Genomic DNA, 26,617 nt, shown 5'->3' on the forward strand with positions numbered 1-26,617 from the left:
AAGAAGCCACAAAATTTACTGTTTCACACGCCTCTGTAGAAACCCATATAAAATTCCCATTAATGCTTCTAGATATGTTGACAAAAGATCTAATTATAATGTATACTTATAGCTGTAACTTTTAAACTTGTCGCTAGTTTTCAGTGTATGAATCTAACATAAACAAAAAGGTTGGAAATGGTTAACACTGTGTGTAAAGTGCTTAATTACTTCTTAGTAACATTTGAATAAAAGATTTAGACATTCTTGCTTAGAATTTTGATTACTGTATTGAATTAAAAAAACAAAACCTTAAAGTTATTACTTTTCTGCTTTCAAGTTATCATTATTATTGATACATTTAATGTTTCTATTAAATGGAATCTAAAAAGTTTTAATTAAACAGGTTACACTTTCTGTATATTGTGACCTTAGTTCTCTGTAATCCCAGAATTATAAACTTTATAATATATTCTGTTACTCAAATTCTTGTTTTTAGACAAAATACCCCAATAAATGTCTTAATTTACTTTCCAAGAGGGTCCTGAGAAAATTAAAATCAAAAATAAACCAATAAACACTTATCCAGATTTCAGAAAATTCTGATGTTGGCAAAAGGGTATAAAAAATCCTTACGTAATCAGATTGTGAACTTTAAACCTCCCTTTTTTTTTTTTACCTGATGGTCTTTGAGACTACTCTCTTAGTTACAGAACAAAGAGGAGTCACTGTCAGGCTGTTTGTCAGAAGACATGAAGAGAACGAGCAAGAAGGCCCTGAAAGCATTTCCTTCTGTTTATACTAGAATATTGTGACCTATAGACATAGTTCTGCTTGATTGCCATGAATGTTATGGGAGAAAGAGTCTGGAATGGTCAATGTATATAAAGATACAATACCTAGGTTCCATAGGGATCCCTCAAAAAAAAAAGGGGGGGGAGGGGGAAGAGAGAGAGACAGAGAGAGAGACAGAGAAAGAAATAAAAGGAAAAGAGAAGAAAAGGAAAGAAAAGAAAAGAAAAGGAAAAGAAAGAAAAGAAAAGAAAAGAAAAGAAAAGAAAAGAAAAAAGAAAAAAGAAAGAACTATAAAGGTAGAAGGAAAAAAGGGAAATGGGCTGTCTCCACAATCCCATTTTACTGACTGTTCTGATTTGGTGGGACACATGAGAGATGCTGGTTGGTATAAAGAAGTTTAATAACAACTACACATCTTTTATTTGATAATGAATTCGAGATTTTGTTCTGTGAAGGATTTACTTAACAGTGAGAGCACTGGTCATGATTCTCATGGTAGGCACTTGTCTTTCGAAATAACTGGTTTTTGAGGTGGTGTAATTATATTATATAATGATATAATAAACTGCAGATTCTTAATGCTTTCCAATTAAAAATAAGGAAAACTATTAGACTAACCCTTCAATTTATATAAGGCCACTTAGGGTGAAAAATAAAATAATAATAAATGCTAAGTATATAGTAATGTTGCAATTTTTAGAAAAAGAGGATACAAAGATGCCAACTAGATTTCTTTTGAAAATTCAATTTTAAAGAATTCTAAGGGAAATTCCTTAAAAGCATTATATTATTTAGTTTCCATATTATGATATACGACAGTTGCTATTATAACTCGGTCTATGTAATAAATGTTTTCATAAACCTTGCATACCAATTAACTTTTTGTAAAACTAAATAACATTTTCTTGCTGGGTAATATTTTCAGCAGATAAAAATTCATTTGAAAATTCATCTTCAATATCTCAAAAGATTTAGCTTTAAAATTCCTGTCACCTAATCTCTTTATAAAAAAGCAAGGCTCAGTTCCTGAGTTACAGTAGCAATATTTCAGGTGCTTAACTAAATAGCCACATTTGGCTAGTGGCTACCATGAGACAACACAGAAATACAACATGTCCACTACTGCAGACAGTTCTACTGAATAACACTGAAGAGATCATCTCCCTTGAAAAAAAATATGCATGTAATTTCAAGAGGATATGAACAAAAATAAACCCAGGGCTTCCAGATTTAACTCTCCCCTTAACTATGAAGAATTTCTTCCATGAATTTATCTTTCTCAGATTATATTTGATATAAGTTATATTTTCTCATGAGAGGTATTAAGGAAACATATTTTTTTTAATTCACTAATTTATCTAATCTTCCTGAGCTTTAAATTTTCCTGATCTTAGCATCTCACCCTAAGTTTTGAATGGCAACCTTTAGGACAACTTCCAGAAAAAAATTTCTAAGAGCTTCAAGAGACCTTAGCCCAGATTTTGCGAAGATTTTAAAACCTTAGTTATGAAAAGTCTAAAATAAAAGATAAAGTTTCTCCTTTCAGAATCCAGGAGAACTAGGTAGAAGCAATGAGAATTTCTAATTCTACTTAGATAAAATACATGGATTATAACTATTCATTTAAAGTATATGTCTGCATGCTAAAGTAAACACATTTTCAAACCAATATTGGTTAAAACTGATGAAAAAGAAAAAGATAAGTTTATGTAATTTAATATTTTTATTTCATGTTTTCATACTTGAGAATACAAAAAGAATATTTCAAAGAAACATTCATTTTTAAGACTAATCTTAAAGATTTTATTAATTAGTTTTGCTATAAATATGTACAAAAAGTACACTGCAAAAGAAAAACTGCAAAAAGAGCTGTATAATTTGAATGCAAGGAAATGTATTAACTGAGTTAAGTTAGATATATAGATAGATATAGATACTAGAGTAAGTTGAGAGGTGAATTTTGCCAGTTTATTTAAAAAAAAAACACACACACACATTCATTAAGCAGCCAAAGACATAGCCAGTAAGTTTTTCATTTTGATTAAATTTAACAAAATCTATAATTCCCTGCAATTATGAACTCAGTATTTTTGAAAAACGTTTTCTGTGTAGATATAGCCTATATTTCACAATATGGTTAAAAATGGTTTTTTAAACTATAAAAGTTCACTTCATTGTAAAAAATTTATAGTATATAAATAATATACATAAAGTAAAATAAAAACCACTCTTAATTCCACTACCTATAAACAACCATTACTAATGATTTGGTGTTTTTCTCTGAAGCTTATTCTCTATGCAAACATACACACATGTAGTTGTCAAATTATTTTCAAGGAGGAAAATCTGTATATATAAACAGTATAAGTAATGTAGTGTAGTTAACTTACCTCTTTCCTTAAGATTTCGAAATAGCTTTGATGATCCTTTCCAAACTGGTGGTGTTTCTGAGAGCATTTGATTTAATTCCTATGACATAAAGTATCATAATACTGATTGACAGGTAAACCACTTACTTATAAAATAGATAAAAAATATTTAAATGCCTATGCAAAAAAATTCTCCACTTGGAAGACCTGAGATGTAGTTATTTTTATCCTATTTTATACCTGTGGTTCTCTCAACCACAAAACCTAGTATTTGTTCACAGTCCAAACGTTAAAAAAATGATAAAGATGCTACATTAAATTCAATTAGAGCTACTAAAAATTTCAGATAAAGTTAAAAATTGGAATAACATATATATGATAATCAAATTAAGAAAAAACAGTGAATTTAAGTTAATAGCTTTCATGAAAGCGATTAGAAAAGGTGGATTTCCTAATTAAAGTCAGAGATGAATACCTGGTTTCACATACTGTCTTCTCTGTAGCCCCCTTGGTAGAAGAAGTAAATGGACAAAAGATTATATTAAGAAGGAATGAAGATTATTTTAATAGTGACTCAAAGAATGATGACATTAGATACAGTGGGAGCACAGGGATATTGAGTTATTATGGACATTGTTTCAATTTTCAACTTAAATATTCAGTAAAGAGCCAGACTTCAATTACTGATTAGCCAGCTATATTTTTTTAAAATCAAACTATCATAGTTGGGGTGGAGAACCATTTTGGAAAATTTAAACATTTAAAACACTGCTCAGATACTATAAAGATTTTGAATTTATTGAATATACTGTGTTAAAAAATGAGTGAAAATTATAGTTTGGTTATAATTTATTATTATTAAAGATTTTAGTTATTATTAAAAGATTTGGCAAGATAACTTAAAATAATTTAAAAATTAGTCTGCTAAGTAATACATTGAAAACAAAACAAAACAAAACAAAACAAAAAACCCCCTCTAGAAACCAATTCTATTTCCAGATCTGCTTCTTGCTACTCAAAGTGTGCTTGGTTCCCTAACAGCCCAGTCATCACCACCTGGGAGGCTGTTAAAAAAACAGAATCTAAGTTCCCATTTCAGACCTACTGAACCAGAATCTGTATTTTTAACAAGATCTCCAGGTGACTTTTATGCACATTAGAGTTTGAGAAGCACTTTGGAGAAACCTTTCCTGATGCAGTTGTACCTAAAAACATTCTACGACATTTAGAAACCATCTTTTTCATTACCAAGCATAGTTAGCAAGCAAATAAGAAATCCCTGGATGCCAAAGGCAGGAGAGGTATTTTTAGGGGATTTATGGACTCCCTGAAGCCATCTGTGAATCTTGGCTATCATTTCCTTCAGAGTGTTATCTCTGCACGGCAGGTAACAGATGCTGCTAGGTGATGGGTAGCAATGGCACAGGGGTAAAAATTCAGGTATGAATAATGAGAAGCTGGGATATTTATTCTTTAAACAGTAAACTTATAAATATCTTTGTTAGAGCAAGAGATGAAAAAACATTACACTTTACGCCATCTCTACTATATAAACATTAACTTCTCTTTCTCCATTTTAACTGTTTCCACGTATTCAACATAAATTCAGCTAGAGTTTAAGGCCAAAAAACTATAACTAGTTTTTATTGAGTGCCCTCTATGTGGTTGGCAATGCGCTAACACATCTCATTTCTTTCTAATAGACGATCTCCATTACGTATATTTTACTGAGTCTTAAAAAGGATAAGTAACTCACCCAAGTAAAACAACTAGTAAATGACTGACTCAAAGCAGCTTATTTCAGTAATAATTTTGTTTCTTCTGGTCTAGATCATCTAACTGACACAGTGATTTTCTCTGTCTTCTGTTAACTTTAACAACTTTTAAATTTTATTAAAATCTGCATTTCCACTCAGGCTGGGAACCACTCCCGGTGCCTGTCTTAGTAGTGTTGTATAATAAAGGCGATTAGCCTTTGTCCCAGGTTCCTGGGAGGGAGACTCTATATTCTTGGATCACACTTGACTTTATGATAAAGAGATGACTCAGGATGAGGGCTGATTATCAAAAATAACCACCATGTAATTAGAGGGATGGGGCTTTGAGCTAGGCTGACCTCTGAAGTGGGGGGAGGAGAGGGACTGGAGATTGAGTTCAATCGCATGGCCAATAAGCCAGTCAATCATAAATCCACGCAATGAAACCCCCAATAAAAACTCTGGACACCAAGCTCAGTGGAGCTTTCAGGTTGGTGAACACATTGATGTGCCAGGAAGGTGACACACCCTGATTCCATGGGGAGAGGACACAAAAGCTCTGTATTTGGGACCGTCCTATATTTTGCCCTATGTGTGTCTTCATTTGGCTGGTCCTGATTTGTGTATCTTATAATAGTTATAAACTGTAATTTTAAGTGTAGAAGGTTCCTGAGTTCTGAGTCAGTTGAGCAAATTATTAAAATAGAGAGGGAGTTGTGGGAACCGCCTGGATTTATAGCAGTGGATCAGAAGTGTTGGTGGCCTGGAGACCCTTGAAATTGCAGCTGGTATCTGAAATTAAGGCAGTCTTGTCACGGACTGGGCCCTTAAACCTGTGGAGTCTAACGATAACTGTGAGTGGTTAGTGTCAGAATTATATTGCAGTATTGCAAATAGGTAACAAATAAATATTTGCCAAATTAAGTTACCGAGAATTACAGTTGCCTTTTAAAGGATTTATATGATTTTCTTTAAATGAGTACAATTTTGTCTTATTACATAGTTAATACACATCTGTTATAAAAAAATTAATAGGTATAGAAAATAAAAACTAATTTTTTCACAGACAAATCACAATTAAGTTTTAAGATCCTTTTAGCCTAATTATCTAGCATATTTATACAGTATTTTATTATTGTTGCAGATATCAAATCATTCTAGATATTGTTAAGTAACTTAACCTTTACATTTAATATATGGGCATATTTTCCTGCCAAATATTCTTCACTTTCATTTTAATGGCTACACAGCAGCTGTCTATATCAGCAGTTCTTAAATGTAACTCTTTAAACTCTTAAAAACTATTATACAACCCAAATGCCCATCAACAGAAGATTAGATAAAGAAATTATGGTTCATATATACAATGGAATATTACTTAGCCATTAAAAAAATGAAATCCTACTATTTGCAATGGCATCGATGGACCTAGAGGTTATTATGCTGAGCGAAATAAGTCAGACAGAGAAAGATAGATACCATATGATTTCACTTATATGCGGTATCTAAGGAACAAAAAGAACAAACTAATCAAAAATAGACTCACAAATATAGTGAACAATTTGGTGATGGACAGAGGGGAGGGGGGTTGGGAAATTGAGAGAATGGGGTGAAGGGTTAAAGAAGTACAAATTAGTAATTGATAGCTGGGCACGAGAAGCATGGCAGAGGGAATGCAGTTACCATTAATATGATGGCTAGGTGGAGGGTCAGGGGAGGGAAGGAGGGAACAATTAGGGGGATTGTTTTATGAACATTATAGATGTCTAACCAATGTATTGTATACTTAAAACTAATTTAAATAAATTTATTTTTAAAAAACTATTATAGACCCCAAAGAGACATTGTTTATATGGGTCATATCTGTCAATATTTAATGAATGTAGAAATAGAAGTGATAAATTTTTAAAACACAAAAATACACAAGCACATATTCTATTAGCTATCAAGAGTGATGGTGTCACCAGTCATCATGAAGCTTCTGGAAAACTCCACTGTACACAGGTAAGAAAATGAGCGCAATAAAACAAATGTCTTCTCAGTATTATTACGAAAATAGTTGTGACTTCACGAATCCCTAAAAAGGTCTCTGCACTTTAAGTTATGCCAGGTCTGTATTATTGTGCAACCTGCTGTTCACTCAACTTTATGTTTGGTAGGTCAATTCACGTTGATATACACAGCTCTATGTATTTATTTATTTGAACTCTGTATTACTGTATTTGTCCTTGATATACCTATTTCATAATTCTTTTATTCGTTTCTCTACTGGTTGACATTTATATTGTTCCTAAAATTTTTCTTTTTGTTATTATAATCGATGCTGCAGGAAATACATACATGACTCCTGGTATAAACATGCAAATGTTTCTCTAGTACACGTATATAGAAGCAGAATTTTTTATATGCACTTTCAACTTTATTAGATATTGCCAAATTTTTCTCAAAGGTGAATATACTAATTTACATTCTCACGTGGTTCCTTCTTGCTGTCCTTGTTAATTGATATTATTAGATTTCTTCAAGGTGATCATCTGATGGGTGTGAAATAATATTATATCATTGGTTTAATATGTATATTTCCAATTACTGGTGATGCTGAGCTCCTTTACATATATATATACTGCCGCTTTAACTATGTTTGCCTATTTTTTTCTTATTGAACTGATTATCTTTTCTATATTGATTTGCAGTTTTATATAAGACACTTAAGTTTTTCTTTTAATATATTGCAAACATATTCTTGTATTTGTCATACATCTTTTAACATTGCTGACAATGTCTTTTGGTGTGACAAAGTTTCTGATATTTAGCTTAGTAAAGTTTGCCAATAATTTCCTTTGAGTTTTGCTTTATGTGTCTTATCTAATAAAATCCCCAGGCCCTTCATTTTGCTTCTAATATCTCAAAATTTCTGTCAAATATAGGAACTTAATCCGTCTGAAATTTGCTTTTGTATATGGTGGTCAGGTGGAAATCTAATTTTATTTGCCCCATGTTGGAAAACTATTGTTCTAATACCTGAAGGTCAGCCCTTTCTCCATTGATTTATATAGATCTTCCCATACATGCCTGAATCTGCTTCTGTATTCTGTAGTCTGTTACACTGATCTAAGATTAAAAAATTCTTGCGAAGATACATTATTTTAATCATTATAGTTCTACTATTAATCTTAAAGTGAGACAGGCCCAACTGTTCTCATCTCAATTTTTTTCCCCTTCCTCTTTTACAGAACTGTTCTGAAAATTTTGAGCCCTTACTCTTCTAAATGAATCATCCATGAACATGATATATTTCTGCTTACTCATGTCTTTTTAAAAACATATAATAACATCTTGTACCTCTGTTAGGTACACTAAGTAATAATTTTGTTGCTATTGCAAAATATATCTTATTTAATGGTACAGTTTCAAACTGCTATTGCAGGAACATTTTATTAAATTTGGTTCACAGATGTTATATCTAGCAGCATTTGCTAAACTTTTATCAAATTTGAATAAATTTGAAATCTACATATTTTTACATTTTTCTCTCATATTGTTTGCTACTGTTCCAATCCTTAGAATCCTCACTTTTTTGCTTTTTTGGTCATACCACAAGTTACAGGATAAATTGTCTATCTCAAATTCACATTTGAGATAAATTGTCTATCTCAAATTCACATTTCAGTACCTCGGACTGTGACTGCATTTGGATATAGGGCCTTTAAAGAGGCAATTAAGGTTATTAATAGAGGCCATTATGGTGGGCCCTAATCCAAAAGAATGGTTTCCATATAAGAAGAGATTAGGACACAGACATGCACAGAGGAAAGATGTGAAGAAAACTGAGGGAAAAGATGGCCATCTACAAGACAAAGAGAGAGGCCTCAGAAGAAACCAATCCTGACAACACCTTGACCTTGGACATGCGACCTGAACTGTAAGAAAATAAATTTCTGTTGTTTAAGTCACCCAGATTGTGGTACTTGTTATAGCAGCCTGAGCAAATTAATGCACTACATTAGCTTACAACTGTCGGAAAAGAGTAAGCAGTAGTTGTGATGGCAGACTATTTGCATTACATCTAATTTTAAAGAGAATGTCTCCAAAGTTTCACAAGTAAATATGATGTTTGCTATAGATTTTTGGAGAATTCTCTTTAACTGGTTAAAGAAGTTCCTTAGATTGCTATGCTAATACTATTTCCTCTTTTTATACTGAAGTTTATAATACATATAAAAGCATAAAAAGAATGTATGTAAAATTTAAAGTTAGAAATTGTTAAGAAATAGAAAATAATTAGTACTTTAGAAACCTCTTTGCACCCTCACTGATGATATTCCCCTCCATCTCCCCCAGAGATACTGTCTTGAATTTTTATCATTCCTTAGTGTTCCTACCTTCAATTTTGGACTTTATAATAAAGTTATACTTTATATTTTTTGAATTGCTTACTTTGTCATTACATTTCTGAGATTCATCTAGTTAAAGCACTGCTATAATTCATGGGTTTTTACTATTACATATTATTCACTGTATGAACATATCAAAACTTATTTGTCAGTTCTACTACTGATATTGTATCAGTCTTTTTGGCCATCATGAACAATCTATGGACATTCTTGAGTACTTCTCCAGTATATATGAAAGTTTCTCTGAGTATATACACTAGTGAAATTACTGGATCACATGGCATTTTCAAGTCTAACTTTACTAGGTACCTATGCACATACTGTTGTAGAATTTAAACCCAGGAGCAGAACTGCCAGGTATAGGGTATGTGTATCTTATTTTAGCAGATACTGCCAAATTGTTTTCCAAAGTGGAAATACCAATTTACATTCACATGAGTTACCAATGAACTCCGTCTTCAAATGGCATTTTATGTGACTTAATTTGCAGAAAAAATTATACACATCATGTTATATATATGTATATTTAACGAGAGAGAGAGGGAAGGAGGGAGGGAGGGAGAGAGAGAGGGACAGAGGGAGAGAGGAGGGGAGAGAGAGAGAGAGAGAGCGCGCGCGCGCGCGCGGGAATGCGTGTGCAAGAGAGTACATTTATATGTACACCAAGAGCTTTAACTTACCTGTTTGGAAAGTGATTTCCACGTTTTAGCAACTGTAATAAACAAACATAAAAGAATTAGACAATAAATATTTCATGCAATATATATCAAATTCAGTTACTATTATAACCATAGTTCATAACACCAAGCTTTTATATTTAAAAAACAAAATTTCTTTAACCACAAGATTTGGATCTATGATATGACTTTATCTATGTTATGTATTTGCTTCATGTACTATAAACTATTTATAATAAATAATGTAAGTGGAATAGAAAACACATTTTCCATAATCATTATCGTACTTTAGGTATTTCTGGATTTACAAAGTTAGTTAATTTATTCCATGTCAAATATCCTATCAGTTTTAAAACACAAATAATGATTATTTATTAAATATTCATACTAGAATATACACTATTAACATAAAAATATAATTTTAAGGTGTTAGCCATGATCTCTGATATATCAGTATTTCTGATTAAATTTCAAAGGTCCTGTCTTTCGAGGGTGAATGTAAAGGATAGGGGCAAAGGGAAAAATTTAAGAAAAATGAAGAAGCAAGCAAGCAATGTGAGATTGAGAGTCACATCCTGTTTTCTATTCTTTTCCTCTAAGAATGTTATAGTTGAATAAAATACCAGGGATCACTTTCTTTTACTGATTCTTCTTCACATCACTGAAGATCTCGAAAACTATAAATCTATAATATTGAAATAAATGTGAATCTTATTGCTATTTCCTTTGCTCAGATTTGAGTACTGTGAATATTTAATGACTGCCCAAGAATTATCTCCAGGTTTATATGTGATTAAGTACTTTAATGCAGGTACATGAGGAACTGGTAAATAATTATTTCAGCTACAATATAATAATGACAACCAATAATATTTCTACATGGCAATGTGGTTATTTCTGTATAGGTAACCATAGTTAATGTAAATAATATATCAAATTCAACATTATAATATAGGCATTTTTTGCTATGTAACTCTTTTTAAAGTAATATGTCATTTTAAGATCAAAAAGGAAGAAATATGTTCTAAAATTTAGCAAACTGATTGTTTTATGCAGATAGATTTCTTCTTTTTGTAGCAACAACATCCTTTCTTTACCCATGACAGTTTTTATGCAAACATGTAATCAGTGATTAAAACCACAGGTCTATAAAGTAGAATTCAGCATTTAACCTTAATTATGATACTATATACATTCATTTTTAAAGATATCTCTTTTTTATAATGAACAGAACAATGTAAATAATATTTATTATTCTGTTCCTCTTGAAATATTAGCAGTGAGAAAAGAAGAAAAATAAATGGTACAAAAGTACATGCACATGCTCTTATGCAATGTTCAGAGCTATTTATCAAAAGAGGAAGTTAGACACACTCTTGAGTTTTGTAGGGTTTATGAGATTTCCAGGGTAAATTATTCACAGAAGACATATTCATTCTGCCGGATATGTAACCATGTTCAGTATTATTAGCTTTTTTTTTTTTTATAAAGACTAAAGAGCCATTAAGATTGTTCTTCAAAGGATTTTCTGATTTTCTAAGTTCCTTATTTCATATGAAGTTACTGCATATATAAATATAACTTGGATGAAGAGGGACTTCAATTCTATTGGATATATTTTATTTCTTAAGCTCTAGGTTGATTTTCTTTATATTTTTAATATTTTTATGTATGTCTGAAATTTTTCAATAGTACATTTTTTAAATTAAAATTAAAATAATATTTAAAGCTATATGAAAATAATTACTTATTTTAGTTCTAGAAGGGAAATTCACCTTTAAGGTTCTACTTAAGTAGGTAAAATAAGAAATTTTGTCAATTTCAAATACAAAGTTAGCGTGGACAATCAGATGTGTATCTCTGTATTTATCTGAATTATAATCAAGAAAATGTTAACACAGCATATACTATTTTTTCTTGTTGATGTTACCATAAAATTATATCAAAGATTTTTTTAATCTTCGTTATGAGTTCAAGTGATAATGATGATGACAATAACTTGTAACATTTATTAAGTGATTATTTTATGTCAGGTACTACACCAAACACAATTGATACAGTCAATCGTCAAAAAAACCTCATGAGGCTGTTAATATTTTCATTTTTATAAATGAGGAAACAAAAGTTCTCAAAGCTACTAAATGAATGCCAAGGTTAAACATAAGTCTAATTTCAACATACTTTTCCTACTTTCATATCAGTAAGGCATATTTTGTTCATATACTTCATGAAAACATATTGCAAAAGATTGAATACAAAGCAGGTATGAGAATCCAACTGTCTTTTATTAAGTCAGACATTAAACAGATTTGCAAGAATGTACATAATGCCAAAATGTTTAAGAACCACTGCTCTAACACATGGAAACATGACAATTAGCCTATATTGACACCGCAGGAGCCCTGACAAATACAAAAGAGATACAGGCAGAATCCTTGCCAGTCCTCTGAATTACTCTGTTCAGGCTAGATGTAAAAATTGACCGGGATTTATAATATGAATCTATTATAAAAAATATCAAGAGTAAGGTGGTGTTTAAGTTTAATGAACTAAGAAAGTGGAAACAGCAAACGTTTCTGAAAAGGGAAGCCATATCAGTAGGAGTTTGTAAGAAATATTAGTCTGGAACACTGTATAGCATAATGTCTTTAAAATACCACATTACTTGGTTAGTTGTTCTGAAAAATTTATACTGTTTCACACCTTTACAAACTAGAGATAAGAAAAAAATCTTATAAAATATTAAGATAATTTTAAAAATATACTTACGTTTGGGCTCATCTGTTGTAACAGCCAAAATAAAATCATATGGAGTCATGAATAACTGCCCTTCACATTCTAGAGAAGCAAACAAACGAAATCGCCTTTCCCGAGATGTAGCACAGAGGTCTAACTCCTCAATGTCTGTTCTGCCAATAGCAACCTAAAGTTAAGAAAGCAAATAAATTTGAACTGTGTGAAATAACATCTCTTTTTAGAACATAAATGCTTTTAATTATGTTAAAAGTGAACAGAGTAAATGAAAATTTAAAAATATTGTCTTCTGTAGAACTTAATCATTTTTACAAATAAATTATCCACATGAATACAATGCATATTTAAAAGATTTTATACTAAATATTATTAAGGGCCTTAAGTTTTTTAAATGGCACTTTAAAGAATTTGTCATTTATTTCTTCAGTTTCAGCCTTGAAGAACATTAAATTTCTGAGCTAGCAGCTTCTTCAGAGAGAATACTAACACTTGCTGAATGCCTCCTGTGCACTCTCTATATGAGCTTATTTATTTAATTAGAAGTCTATTCACTATAGTTAATAATTTTCTAAAAGAAGAAAGTGAAACTCTGACAGTTCTGTTTATGGTTACCACTAAGGAAACCATTTAGGGGTAGTGTTCAGATTAGAACTAAAGTTGCTAGCTCTAGATCACTTATAGTATAGTTACCACTGATAGTTATTCTGAATTCTACCTCGGATTCAGATAAGCAGAATTAGTAGTGTGTATATGGGAGGAAGGAAGTCTCTTGTTTTCCTTAATTTCAAGACCTTGCCCTATAGATCAATAATTTTTCACTGTTATTTTTCTCTCTGAACGAACTATAATCTACTTTTTAATAAAACAATTTTTCCTGATTACGAGTGATACATAGTTACTATATACAATTTAAAAGACAGAATTTAAAAAATTTATAATGTTTTCTTTTTTGACAAAATATGGGTTTATACAATACTGTTCTGTAATCTGATCTTTTTTACTTATTAGTATATCAGGATCATTTTCCCAGGTCACTAAGTGGTCCAGTAGATCACATTTAATAACTGCATAATACTTCATGGTAAACATTTATATAATAACACAATAAATTCCAAATGGTTGAATATTTACATGATTCATAGTATTTTACTATCATAAAACAATATTATAATGACTAGCCTTGAAAATATTCAGAAGGAGATTCAAATTTTAATGTCAGGAAGAGAGATGAACATTCTAGTTTTACACAGCATATCTGAAAGATGGTCATAATCTTCCTAGAGCAGAGGATTTGCATTCATGGAAGAAGGTAGATAAACTGATAATGATTTCAGAATGCCAGACTAAAGCACTGGAATTTAATCTGACAGAAAATAAATGGATTTAGGGAGATTCTTGGGTGGAGCAATGACACAAAGAATATGACACTTTAGAAAGATAAAGTAACCAGAGACAAGCTAGCACAACAGTATATTAATAACACAGTATATTAATAGCAGGTATTAGGAATTGTTTTGGCTCTGCCATGGGTGAGAAATGAGACAATGAACAACTTAATATCAATAATGGGCAATAATCTCCCTAAATACTCCTCAAGGATCAGTCTACCATTTTAAGTCCCCTCTACACATATATCCCAGGAGTTTCTTCTTCCTCCCAGAGCAGAGAAACCAATCTCATCTGTGACCACAGTTTACTTTCCTGCTTTCTTCATGCTAGGCCATTTCCTTAGGCCTCAGTGACCTCCAGTCAATCATGACTTTTCTCCAGTGTACTTCCTGGAGGACTACTCACTGGGAAGCTGTTTTTGCACCATAATCTGCAGCAATGCTTCAGTCTAACATCCTAAACCACATTTTTGCCTATAACACCTATGTCTGCTATGAACTAATAGGGACTTGATCTGTGACTTCTACTACCTGGTGCTGCCATTACTGCTCACTAGGTGCTGGTGTTTTCTCATCAAACTTTCCTTCCTTAACCACAGTCTACCAATTGTCCCAGCATGCCAAACCTGCTAGACTACTGAAGCTGGGAATTTGATCCACCTTCTATGAGCTAAAGTTCACAACTCCTCCCTCTCCTTAACTTCTACTAACAATCAATTAACAAAGCCTGTTATTCTCCCTCTAATTTCTCACATCCACCCACTGCTACTACCTTTGTTTAAGCACTTATTACTTCCCTAAAGTTTTACAGCAATGGCCTGTGATTTTTGCCTCTAAACCATCCTATACTGAGAGAGCTTAGAAGAAAACAGGCAGAACTATAGGACAGTTTGTATTCTTTAACTATCTGAGAATGGGTAACTGAAGAAATCTAGCGAGTTAAAGGTTTTCATTAAAACTCCACTCCCTAAGTTCTACCCATTGTCACTTTAGCAAAAGTACCCATCATTTTTGATAATAGCATTAGGTGGTGCCCACAGGTCTATTTAGCATAACCTTAAAGGAAGGTCTGGGGAGGAATTTGAAAATGGTTTGTTCCCCAGAGAAAAAAATATATCCTAAAAGGGAAGAATATGATTTATGTATGTAACCATTAAATTATGTATGTGCCATTAAATGCAATGTATGCCATTGGTTTTGATAATTATCTTCTACCTTAAATCAGGAATGGAGTTTACCTAGTCTCCTTTGTTCACTGAAAATCAATGAGTTTAGAGCTAGACTTGTCCTTAAAAGATCACTTGGTCCCCTTGTTTCTTAACATTTTTACCAGAACAGACCATAATTATAAGTCTCTAACAAAAATTAAAATGTGTTGGGCAAGTAGAAGCATAAATAGAAATCCCCCCCAAAAAAACTCAAAAGATATTAGACAAAATTCTATTATTTGCATTATTGTTGAACTACTTTTAGTTTCTACGATGAATATTTAACATCGGCTAAAGAGCTATTGTGAATTTATTCATTCACTCAACATATACTTGGTGTTTGTGTGCTACTCTATACAAATGAATCAATTATAAAATAATTACTCAACTGGAAGATTAGGTAAAAATATGAATAAGTAAGCTTGGTTTAATCATGCCTCACTACTTTCAAATTTTTCCATAGCCCACATGATTCTTTCTCTATAACTTACAAATAGACTATTTTCTTATGATCTAAAGACACAAAGAATTTTTTTTTTTTTTTTTTACTGTGGTACAGTTCTAACCAAGTAAACTTTACAGTGTTCAGGAGGTAGACATGGAGCAGCAGTCCATGAAGTTGAGCTGAGGATACCTGATCTGATCTACGACAATCTCTGTGGAAAGGGAAAGCATCAGGCCAGTGCTTCTGAACTTTCTCAAGTTTGAAAATTTAAACCTTCTGAAGTTTTAATATTCACTGTTAAGAACGTTCAGGAACAAGAATCAATAAATAAGGGTGGAAACTGATATTCAAACCAGTTTACTAAACCTCCTGGTAGTCTAATGATCTCATAGTATATTAATATTCTAAGGCTTAAAAAATAAAAGCCAAATACGCACAGCCATTTCTCTCGAGCACAATGGCACATCTGTGGGTATAATCCTTATGTTACAAGGAGCAGGTTAAGGACACCTATACTCACTAGCTGATCTACTTTATTTAAGACCTTTTTTGCTTACCTAAACCCAATACATATTTTAAGTTGATTTCTGAAGTCTAGAATTAACCTAAACATCTTTCAGTAATATAAATTGTCTCAGTAAATGATACTTTTTGGTCACAAATTGCCCATATAGTAAAAACTCATCAGTAAGTATAAAACCTATAGTGAATGGGAAAGCTAAACTGAAAGTCAAAAAACTAAATTATAACCAGGTAGTTGTTAAAACATTAATTGCTAAAATGAAAATCTTTATTATTAATTCAATATTATTAAAGGCTTATTAAAAATAAGCCTTTCAAAACTGATAAAGTATAACTAGATCATTTGTGAACCACAGGGAAGAAACTGACAGGAGTTAGAGAAGTCATCTTCATTTCTATAGGTTGACAGTCAAATTAAAAAAAAAAAAAACTTACTTGGCAAGTTGAGGAGGTGACAGCCTTTAAATTATTAAGAAATATTAAAGAGAAAACCTTTAAGCTTATAATGGCTATAAAGAGAAGTAGTCTCTCTAAGAAGCTGGAGGGTAGCAGAAGCATAGATGGAGCTGAGGACTGGCTTAGCTTCTAAGAAATAATCTCTCCAAAGAAAACACAACACAAAGTTTCCACATTCTATCTTTTCTGGAAATGCCTCTTTAAAATGGCCTATTATAAGGTGAAATTCTTCCTCTGCATGTACTCTTGCCTTCCCTTTTTTGTTTTGTTTTTGTTATCATCAGCAGAACCACTGAGGAAGCTCTTAAATGCAGGAAGACAGAAACATAATTTTTGTTAGGCAATAAGTAGCACACCAAACCATGGAGTATAGCTTATTAATTATCGATGTTAAAAATTTGCTCTAATTAAAAATTCTTAGAGATTGAATATAATAAATATTATCTGTACCTTGAATTCATGTTTTCCCTGGTTTTTATAACCAATTTTTATTGTGAGAACTCTGATACTGAAAGTGTCCTTGACTTCCTGTCTACTGCTAGAACTTCATGAAACCTTGAAACTAAACTAATCCTAATCAAAGTCTAGTCCTAACCTGTTGATAAAAACAAAAACGAATCTAATTTCATTCTGTGCCTGGGATGAGCTCAGGGAATTGTAATGCCTCTGAGCCATGGCCAGCTCCAGCAATATTTTAGGTCAACTTCAGTTTTCAGCTTAGCTTTTCGATTTCTCTAAAGTGAGCCTTGATATCTTTGCAACTATTTGCCAAGGAGATGAATCTTTGCTCCATATCACATGGTCTATGTGATTCTTCTACATACACTCTCAGGAAGGCTACCCGTCAGAAAAATTCTGCTGCCACGTCCTCTCTACTGTATAAAATACTGCTCCAAATCAATCCTAATTAATCACATCCCTTGTAATAATATATCTTAGACTTTGACAATACATTGTCCCTGAGTCAACACTGTACCTTGGATACATCCTAGTTATTTTCTTTATATATCCCTATTATATCATTTGCTCTCCCTTCCCCGTTCACACTGGGTTGCACTTACCTGTTCACATATCTGTCTCTGCTATTTAACCAGGAAATCCTTGAGAGGGGCAATATTTATTACTTTTATAAGAATTTAACTAGTTATAAACACAGTGTCTGGCATATCTAAGGAAAACCAGAAGTGAGACTTCTGATTCCAAACTAGGAGTTTAGATTGAGATAATCAAAGAAAATCTAAAGCTTTAGTGAGAAAGATACCACATTATAACTTATGTGCATCTTTTTTAAAAATTGTCCAAACATATCATCTTCAAAACTAATGTTGGTAATGGTTTAAGTTTGGCCACTGTAATAAAGCTTATGGGTTTTATTTTTTAGTTTGACTGATTATTATTTTAATGGAGTAAAAATTCTGGAAAAATGAATCTCTTCTTAAGTAGAACAAAAGTAACTTATGGCTTAAGTCTTGAAATCTGGAGCACTCAACTCTTAGGCAATCCTCCCAAATGATTACAACATATAAAAACTGAATATTTTGATTTCTTCTTTTTTTCATATTTATATTTTAAAAGAGTATTCTATGTACTTCAAATTTTAAGTAATTATAATGTTATGAGCTACATATTACTTCAGTAGGCTTCTTTCAGTTACATATTACCAATTCTTTTCTACAATAATGAGTAGTTTTTGCTTCTATAATATCTTTCTAAAAAAGATTAATGTAATTCATAAATTCTTCTAACTTTGACTACAGGAATTACAAGAACAAATGGACAGTATACCTGGTAAGAATTCTATCAGTATAGGAATTAGGGAAGGCCAGAAAGAGGAAAATACAGCTTTTCAAATGTGAGTGAAGACTGGGAGTTACAATATAGAAGGAGGTCCTTGGTTATTGCTGAAGAAAAAGACAAACACAAATAGGATTTCAAAGAGACTCAAATTTGGTAGATTATCCTTTTGGCTACATGGAAAATTGCAGGAGGGGGCAGCAATGGAGGGAACAAGAAGCGAGAACAGGAAAGGTATAGGAGATGTAGCATATGATTTATTTGGCACCATCCTGAACCAAGTACAAGACAGGCTGTGAATCTCAGCAGGGAATACAGGTGATATAAAGAAGTTCAGGCAGCAGGCAAATTGGCTGAAGTCTATTATTCAAAGAGATGAGCTGACCAAGTCAAGCAGAGCCTCAGTTTAGAAAAAAGCAATGTAGTCTGTTGGATATTGGCATAAAGTCACTGGTGTATAAGATAGGAATCCATAGCTCAGTCATAGGGGTCTGTTACATTAACAATGCCAAAAGTGGCCAATTTGCCAGTAATCTGAAGCTCCTTATATTCTCCAGTTGGTCTTAGGGTCTATGGTGAGGTTGAATCTATGGGTGGGTGGTCAAGTGAACTCTTATTCCAGGAGAATAGAGAAGACCAGCTAAAAATTTAATTCTCCTTCATCAAAAAACGATCATTTCCCTCCATCGTTACATGAATGGATAAAGATGTGGTGTACACACACACACATCCATCCATCCATCCATCCATCCATACATATAAACCATGGACTGTTACTCAGCAATAAAAAAGAATGAAATCCTGCCACTTGTGACAATGTGGATGGACCTAGAGGTATTACGCCAAGTGAAATAAGTCAGAACAGAGGACAAATAACACATGATTTCATTTATATGTATAATTTAACAAAACCAAACACAACAAAAATAGACTCATAGAAACAGAAAACAAACTGATGGTTGCCAAAGGGGAGGTCTGTGGGGATATAGGTGAAAAAAGGTAAAGGGGAATATAGTCGATAACACTGTGATAACTTCGCATGGTGACAGATGGTTACTAGAATTAGTTTGGTGATCATAAGGTATATAATAATGTCAAATCACTAGGTTGTACACCTAAAACTAATATAACATTGTATGCCAACTATACTTTAATAAAAAAAATTAAAAATAAACAAAAAATAATAATTTCCCTTCTCAATAATCAAAGCCTTCACCGATTAATTCTTTCTCTATTATATTCGACAGGGTAGGGTAAATACCTCAAATGTAACGGATCAAACACAATAAAAGTGTGTCAATTTCTCTTTCATAAAAGTCCAAGGAGGACTGGAGTTGGGGTGGGATTAGGGAGTTCTGTTTCACATAGTTATTCAGAGACTCAGAGTGATGATGACTGCCATTGTTAACGAAGGTGGGTGGGTACAGCACAGAAGAAGTTCATGTGAAAAGCATTTATATGCCAGGCCTAGAAGTGGTATAACTCACTTCTGCTCACATTCAATTGAAGAGAAGTTAGTCACATGGCCATACTTAAGTGCAAGGGATGATGAAAAATGAAGAACTGGGCATCAACGGTCCTAACTATTATGGGAGAAGAGAAGAGATTATGGTCTGTCACACCAACTTTTAGTGACAACATCAAGGACTCATGGAATATAAAAGACTAGGAAGAAAAACATTTGAATTATATATAGTATGTTTAACAAAGTCTTAAAGAGATCCACTTCCAAAACAAACCACCTCTGCAGCCTCATGGGACATAAGACTTCTAAATCACCTTCATCAATTTTTCAGGAAATACTAAACTACTGTGATTCCCTTAGATTGACAGTTCCACACATTTTTATCCTCTGCATATTGTATTTCTCTTTCCAAAGTCTTAAAAACAGCTAATATTCACTTGAAAATTTAATGTCGTTTGCACTTGCACTCTCCTAGCTTTGTTTTTCCAAATTTGGCAAAATGCTTCTGTAACTCTGACCTTTTCATAAAACACTGTAGTGAGATTAAGAGAAGATAAGGTCTTGTCCTCCATCCTTGAATACTGAGAGACGTCAAGTGTAAACAGAAGTTTTCTGTTCCACCTCACAGACCTACCCATGGTATCTATGGGAGGCTGAACAGTAATTGACTAAATAGAATTTTTCATATCAAAAAGATGTTGTAAAACTGCTATTAAAAATTATCCAAGCATGGGTCTCAGAGTTGGCATATAAATTATATTAATTGTAAGTGCAAGGCCACTCAGCAGACAAATAAAATCATAGAAATCTAAAGGTAGAAGAGAATTTAAATTCACCTTTTCATTTTACTCCTTCTAAGAAAGTACACTTTACACCTTCTAGGAAATTATTTTATGAGAATTACATAACAAATCTTTTCAAGTTTGCCAAAAGATGTTTAGGGAATTTTCTTTTTAGCTTCAAAAAGCTCTATTCCTTACTTATAAAAACAGAGAATTTCATAGAAATAAAAATTTCAAACATATGTATAAAATAACATACATAATTTATTCATAAAAATAAGTAATGATCATTTTCAGGTAAATGTGGATCCTGTAAGTCATGCTGACATAAGTAAGATGGGTGGCTTCTAAGAAGTGGTAGAAATGATAAAAGTTACATTTTTTTAAATTACCTCATCTTTCCACGAGAAATAAAAATATGTGTCAATGCAATTATATTCTCTGGAATTTCCAAACTAAGACCTTTGTAACTAGTATTTAGATGTTACTTCTTAAGGTAGTAAAACTAGGGCCTTCAGGCAACAGAGTACATCATTATCCTTCCTAAGAATAACAGAAAGCAAAGGTTCACTGCCAAGACACAGTCTCATGTTACTTCAGGTCAGCAATTTGAAAATTTACTCTGTAGTAAGTTCTGGTTTTCCCAGGAAGGCAAGATTAAATGCCAGATAAAGGATTCACTACTTGACAGTTAGAGAAACTGATGCCTACAAGCTGATAATACCCTAAAGAGGTAACTTGAAACAATTATATCAATTATCTAAACACTGCATAATGCATTACCTTAAACAGCTGAGAAAGAAACATGAGAATGCAGAATGGAAGAATAAAAAATAAAAACCATTTGTATTAACCAATTAACCAATTATTTTGGTTATTCATTCTTACTAGTTTCTTTAAAAAAAATTTGTTTTATATTAAATCAAATCAACACTAAGTTTTTAAAATAAATAATAACAGAAAATTTACTTGACTACATGTAGGAAGTTGAGAATTTGGTATTACACCCTACTTGACGTTGGCAACTGTACCAACAAATTTATAAAACAAAAGAGCACATATCTTTTAAATTTGAATTTTTATTTTATATTTTCTGAACAAGACTCTTATGAGATATGCATGAGATTTTATTCACATTTTTAATCTAGGTAAAAAGATGTTCATGGAAATATTACTCTTGCCCTTTCTCAAATGGCTTTAGGCTTATTTAAATGCTTCCAAGAAGATAAAAGGGGTAACATTTTCTTTCCTTGTTGGGTGGTGGAAAGGTTAAACATCAAATTCCCAGTGTGGGAAAATCTCGAAGTATTCTAGCTGAAACGTTTTGATGGTTAGTAAATGTATCGACATGGAAACACACAGCTGCAGACTAGCCAATATTATTTCCCTGACTGAGATCAAATAGGAAAAGAAAGTTGTAAAAGAAAAGAGAGGAAAAAAAAAGAGTAACAGACCATTTATGATCTTAAAATCTCCACTTGAATTATTATTGTAGCTTATATTATAGGGTTCTTCATACCATTTTTCTCCTGCTCTTTACAAGGCTACTGGAGAGAGCTGCTTATATTTCCTGTCTCTGATTTCTTTACTTCAGCAGGTTCTCCCCTCTACCACTCCACTAATATTGCTTGTCAGGGTCACTGATGACCTTGTATCTAAATTCTAAGGTCAATTCTCAGTTTTCATCTTATAGCATCTGACACAGTTGATAACTCTCTTTTCCTTGAAATAATTTTTCTCGGGTTTCCAAGACCACAATTTCTTGATTTTCTTTCTACTCCTCTGGCAGTTCTCTCTTGATAATTTTGCTCATACTTTTTATCTACATAGTGCCCTAGGGTCAGTCAGGACCACCTCTCTTTTTTTAATCTAATTACTTCCTTGATAACCTAAGCTAGGCTTTACATATTATAAATTTACTCCCAAATCCAAAATGGAGGTCATTTGCATGAGACAGGGAGGGCAAGGTGGGGTGTGCTGCAGGTACAGTGGAGCACAACGTTTGGAATAGCTTTTGTGAAGATGAGAAATGGAGGTATCAGAGACATGTAAAAGGATTGTTAAACATGTCTCCTTGTGCACATGTTTCGTTTTCTCGGGGGTGTATACCTAGATAGCATTTCTGGGTTACAAGGCATATGAATCTTCAATTTAACACATAATTAACCTATTTTCCAAAAATGTGTACCCTACCACCAGAGCATTACAATGTTTGTTGCTCTATTTCACTGCTAACATTATTGTCAGTATTTTTAATTTTACCAATCTAATTGGTAAGAAATCGTGCCTTGTTCTGATTATAAAAGTATTTCTTTATAATTAGAGCCCAGGCAGACATTATAATTAGTAAAAAGTATTTCTCTATAATACTATTGTAAGTATCCACTTACATTCTAAGACTTCTTTGTTTATTAGATATTTTTGTTTTAATGAAGTGAAATGTAGCAGCATCCTAGATTGTGCTTTTTGTCTTGTTTTGAAAATCCTCCCCCTTATAGGGTCAACATTTTATTTTCACATATTCTCTCCTCTGAATATCTTAAAGTTTTACTTATCACATTTAGGACTCTAATCCTAAATTATTATGCCATGAAGTAAGCATCCTATTATTTACCCCCAAAATAGCACTTTAACTATAATCAAGCACTATTGTCTTACATACATTGTTGTTCAATATTTGAGAACCACCTTAGTTTAACTCCTTTCAAAATAATGATTATTGTTGTAATATGTAGTCACTGTTTAAGAATGACCCCATTTTTACCGATTTCTTCATTTACCATTTCTTCTCGAATTTCACCCTTCTTTTTATGTTCATTTCTTCCTGATGTCCACTCTTTAATAGTCCTTTTAATGATGATCAGAGACTGGTAAACTCTCTCAGTCTTACGAAAATAAATGTATTTTAACCTCATTCTTAAATGATAATTTACCTAGGTATAGAAATCTATGTTGGCAGTTATTTTCTCTCAGCGTTTTGAAGATACATTCTACTTGTTTCTATCCATTGCCACAGATTAGCCTTCAATCAGGCCAACAGCTATCCCTTTGTGGAAATCTGCTTTGTTTCTCTTTCTAGTTGATTTTATAGTTTCACTATAGTCTGACTAAATACATATTTATTTTTATTTATCATGCTCAGGACCATTTATACTTCTCAAATCTGAAGAGTAATGTCTTTTTGCCTTTCTGGGAACTGGTCAGCCATAATCTCGTAGAATATTGCCCCTCTCTATTCTCCTAGTCTGTAACCCCTAATTGATGAATTTTAGACCTTCTCAGTCTGTTTTCCACATCTTGTAAACGCTCCTCAATATCTGCCATTTCTTTAGAAGTGTATTACATTCTCTGTAGTTTCCTCAATATTACCTTCTAGATTACTGCCTCTTCATTTATGTTTTCTCTTCTGCCTAACCTATCCAACATCCAATGACCATATTTTACATTTCCAGAATTTCTATTTTATTCTTTATTATAACTTACCTATTCTTTTTCATACTGATTTTTCATTATGTATTTAATCATTTTGAATATACTTAATTTATAGCCTCAACTAAATTATCCTATTATTATGTTGTTAGGAATCTAATCAGTTTGCTGACTCTTTCATAAAACTTCATATATTTTTGTGCTTTTGGATTATCAAGTATCCTCTTCTAAATCTTATCTGTAGGATTTACAAAGGGCCCATGTTCAGGGCATTTCCCTCCAAAGAAGTTTTACATTTAATTCTAGCAGCACCATCAGGTTTTTCTTTGCATGGGTAATACAAGTTCTAACTCTGAATCCATGTGAAGTAGTTTGGGACCATGTTTATGCTTTCTCAGGTGAGTCCTTTTTTCTACCTAGAGCCCAGGCAGACATCTTCAAACTTCCCTGTCATCAACTTGTACTGGGGGGATTTTTTTCTAGTCCATTCTTTTGATTTCTTTCTAGTCCATTCTCTCTGGCTTTAGGAAGGTCTTGTCTCCTTCCCCAACACAGGCATTAATTCAAGTTCCTAGAACATGAATAATGAACCATCATTCCCTCAAGTAAGCCAGAGCTCACACTGTTTTATTATTAGTTTCCTCTTTATTTCTGCCCCTGGCAATTTTTCTTAATTTATTATAAGTACAGTACGGTATTTAAAAGATGTTTAAAAGGTTTTTATGACAGATTATGTAATATGCTGTATTGCTAGAATCGGAAATCTTAACCATTCATTTTATTAAATGGGCATCCTATAATTCATTTATGAGCATTTTCATTTCATTTAAAAGCCATTTTCCCAACACAATATACTTCAAACCTAACAAAGACTGATAGATAACCCATTACTTGTTCTTTAGTTTCTACTTAGAAAGAGAACTTTGATTTTTAGCTAGGCATAATAAAACACCTAAGAAAGGTTACAGTTCTCAGGCTTTGTTGCAGTTAGATTGATTTAACTGACTAAATTTTGGCCAGTGAAATGTAAACGAAAGGTGTTTTTTTTTTTTTTTCCTTTCCTCCGAGACTTCCTGGAAGGCCAATTAAAAGGTGCCAACTCAGCCAAACAGGGCACAAATAAGTAAAGGCAAAGTCATTATCTTGACTCACTTTTCCTGACCCCAGGCCAACTGGTCTTCATTACACCCTGTTTCACTTATTTCGACCTATGTTATTTCTATAACAACTTTAATCCCTGAGCTTAAAGCATTATAGAGGGCAGTCAGAAGTAGTTATGGGAGAGGAGATCATTATAGACATGAGGGAAAGGAAAGGGAGGAGAATCTATATTTTCCCAAGCAAAAGCTAAACAATTATGTGAAGATCAAAACTGTTTTTAAGCTAAGATGTAGTGCTGTAAGCCAATCGGTGGGAATATCACAGCTCCTTTACCAGTTTTTTTAGGCTAGGTGCCTCTGACCCCTCATTTCCAAGTATCTTGTTTTTCTAAAGGAATTAAACTCTCTAGAGAGCCACTTTGCTCTCCTAAAAACTAAGAAAGCACGACTGCAGATACTTTTATTATGTAGTACATTTAAGAATGCCCCTTTCTCTGTAGATCCTAAGGGAACATTTCTTGAATAAAATATATCACGAAAATATTGGAGACATGTTTCTAGAACTTCTCTATCAGCCTGTAATCAAATAATATACCCCTACCTGAGTAACTTACCTTACATAAATAACATTCAGATAATCCCTCCATGTTCTTCCAATTTTCACCATTCTACTAAAGATCGATGTTCAGCTCAATTTATACCTTTATCCATGTTCCAAATTCTGTTGCATAAGGGGTTTGGGTGGAAGACTAAAGACACAAAGTTCTACTCTCCTATAATTTGCCAGAAAATGGCAGGAGCCTTGTGAAATCTGCCTGCAGTTTTATACAAATTTAAAAGAAATAACTACTTTGATAATTCAGGATAAGTTCCATATTTTAATTATTTTGTGATATATATGTATAATATTTTTGATAAATATTTAGTTCACAACAGCACCTAGTATTTGTACTTTTGACTAATAAAATTTAGAATATTAGATCAAGCTATGAAGTATAAATTTTAACCCAACTACCTAAACATAATGTCTTGACTTTGACTAAGTTGGTGTTACAGACTTGATCAAAATGCTTACCCGACTTTTATGATGATCAGGTACTCATCAGGCCTGACAGAGCAGACAAGAACTTGACAGGCATGTGTGATAGCGCATATGCACAATGCTGGACCAAAAGGTTACTAAAACTGTATTCTTTACTATGACATCAAATCCTGCTGACCCATTTACTTGGATAGGAAGCAGTCTGGAGGACGCCATGTGACAACAAAGACTGAATGGTGAAAGGAGGGAAAGTAGGAGTCA

General features: G+C 32.6%; 1 protein-coding gene across 4 annotated transcripts in view; it reads right to left on the minus strand.

The window, feature by feature from the left end:
* Positions 1-26,617, minus strand: part of MICU3 (mitochondrial calcium uptake family member 3) — a 76,838-nt gene that overhangs the window by 40,841 nt on the left and 9,380 nt on the right. For all 4 annotated transcript variants that reach the window (XM_023533683.1, XM_023533682.1, XM_011365270.2 and 1 more), the window contains exons 2-4: positions 12,741-12,894; positions 9,975-10,006; positions 3,165-3,243 (exon numbers count right to left, since the gene is read on the minus strand). In XM_023533683.1, coding sequence (XP_023389451.1) covers positions 3,165-3,243; positions 9,975-10,006; positions 12,741-12,894 — 265 coding nt within the window. The remainder of the gene's footprint in view (positions 1-3,164; positions 3,244-9,974; positions 10,007-12,740; positions 12,895-26,617) is intronic.

The sequence above is a fragment of the Pteropus vampyrus genome, unplaced genomic scaffold, assembly GCF_000151845.1.
Source record: "Pteropus vampyrus isolate Shadow unplaced genomic scaffold, Pvam_2.0 Scaffold108, whole genome shotgun sequence".
Taxonomy (NCBI): domain Eukaryota; kingdom Metazoa; phylum Chordata; class Mammalia; order Chiroptera; family Pteropodidae; genus Pteropus; species Pteropus vampyrus.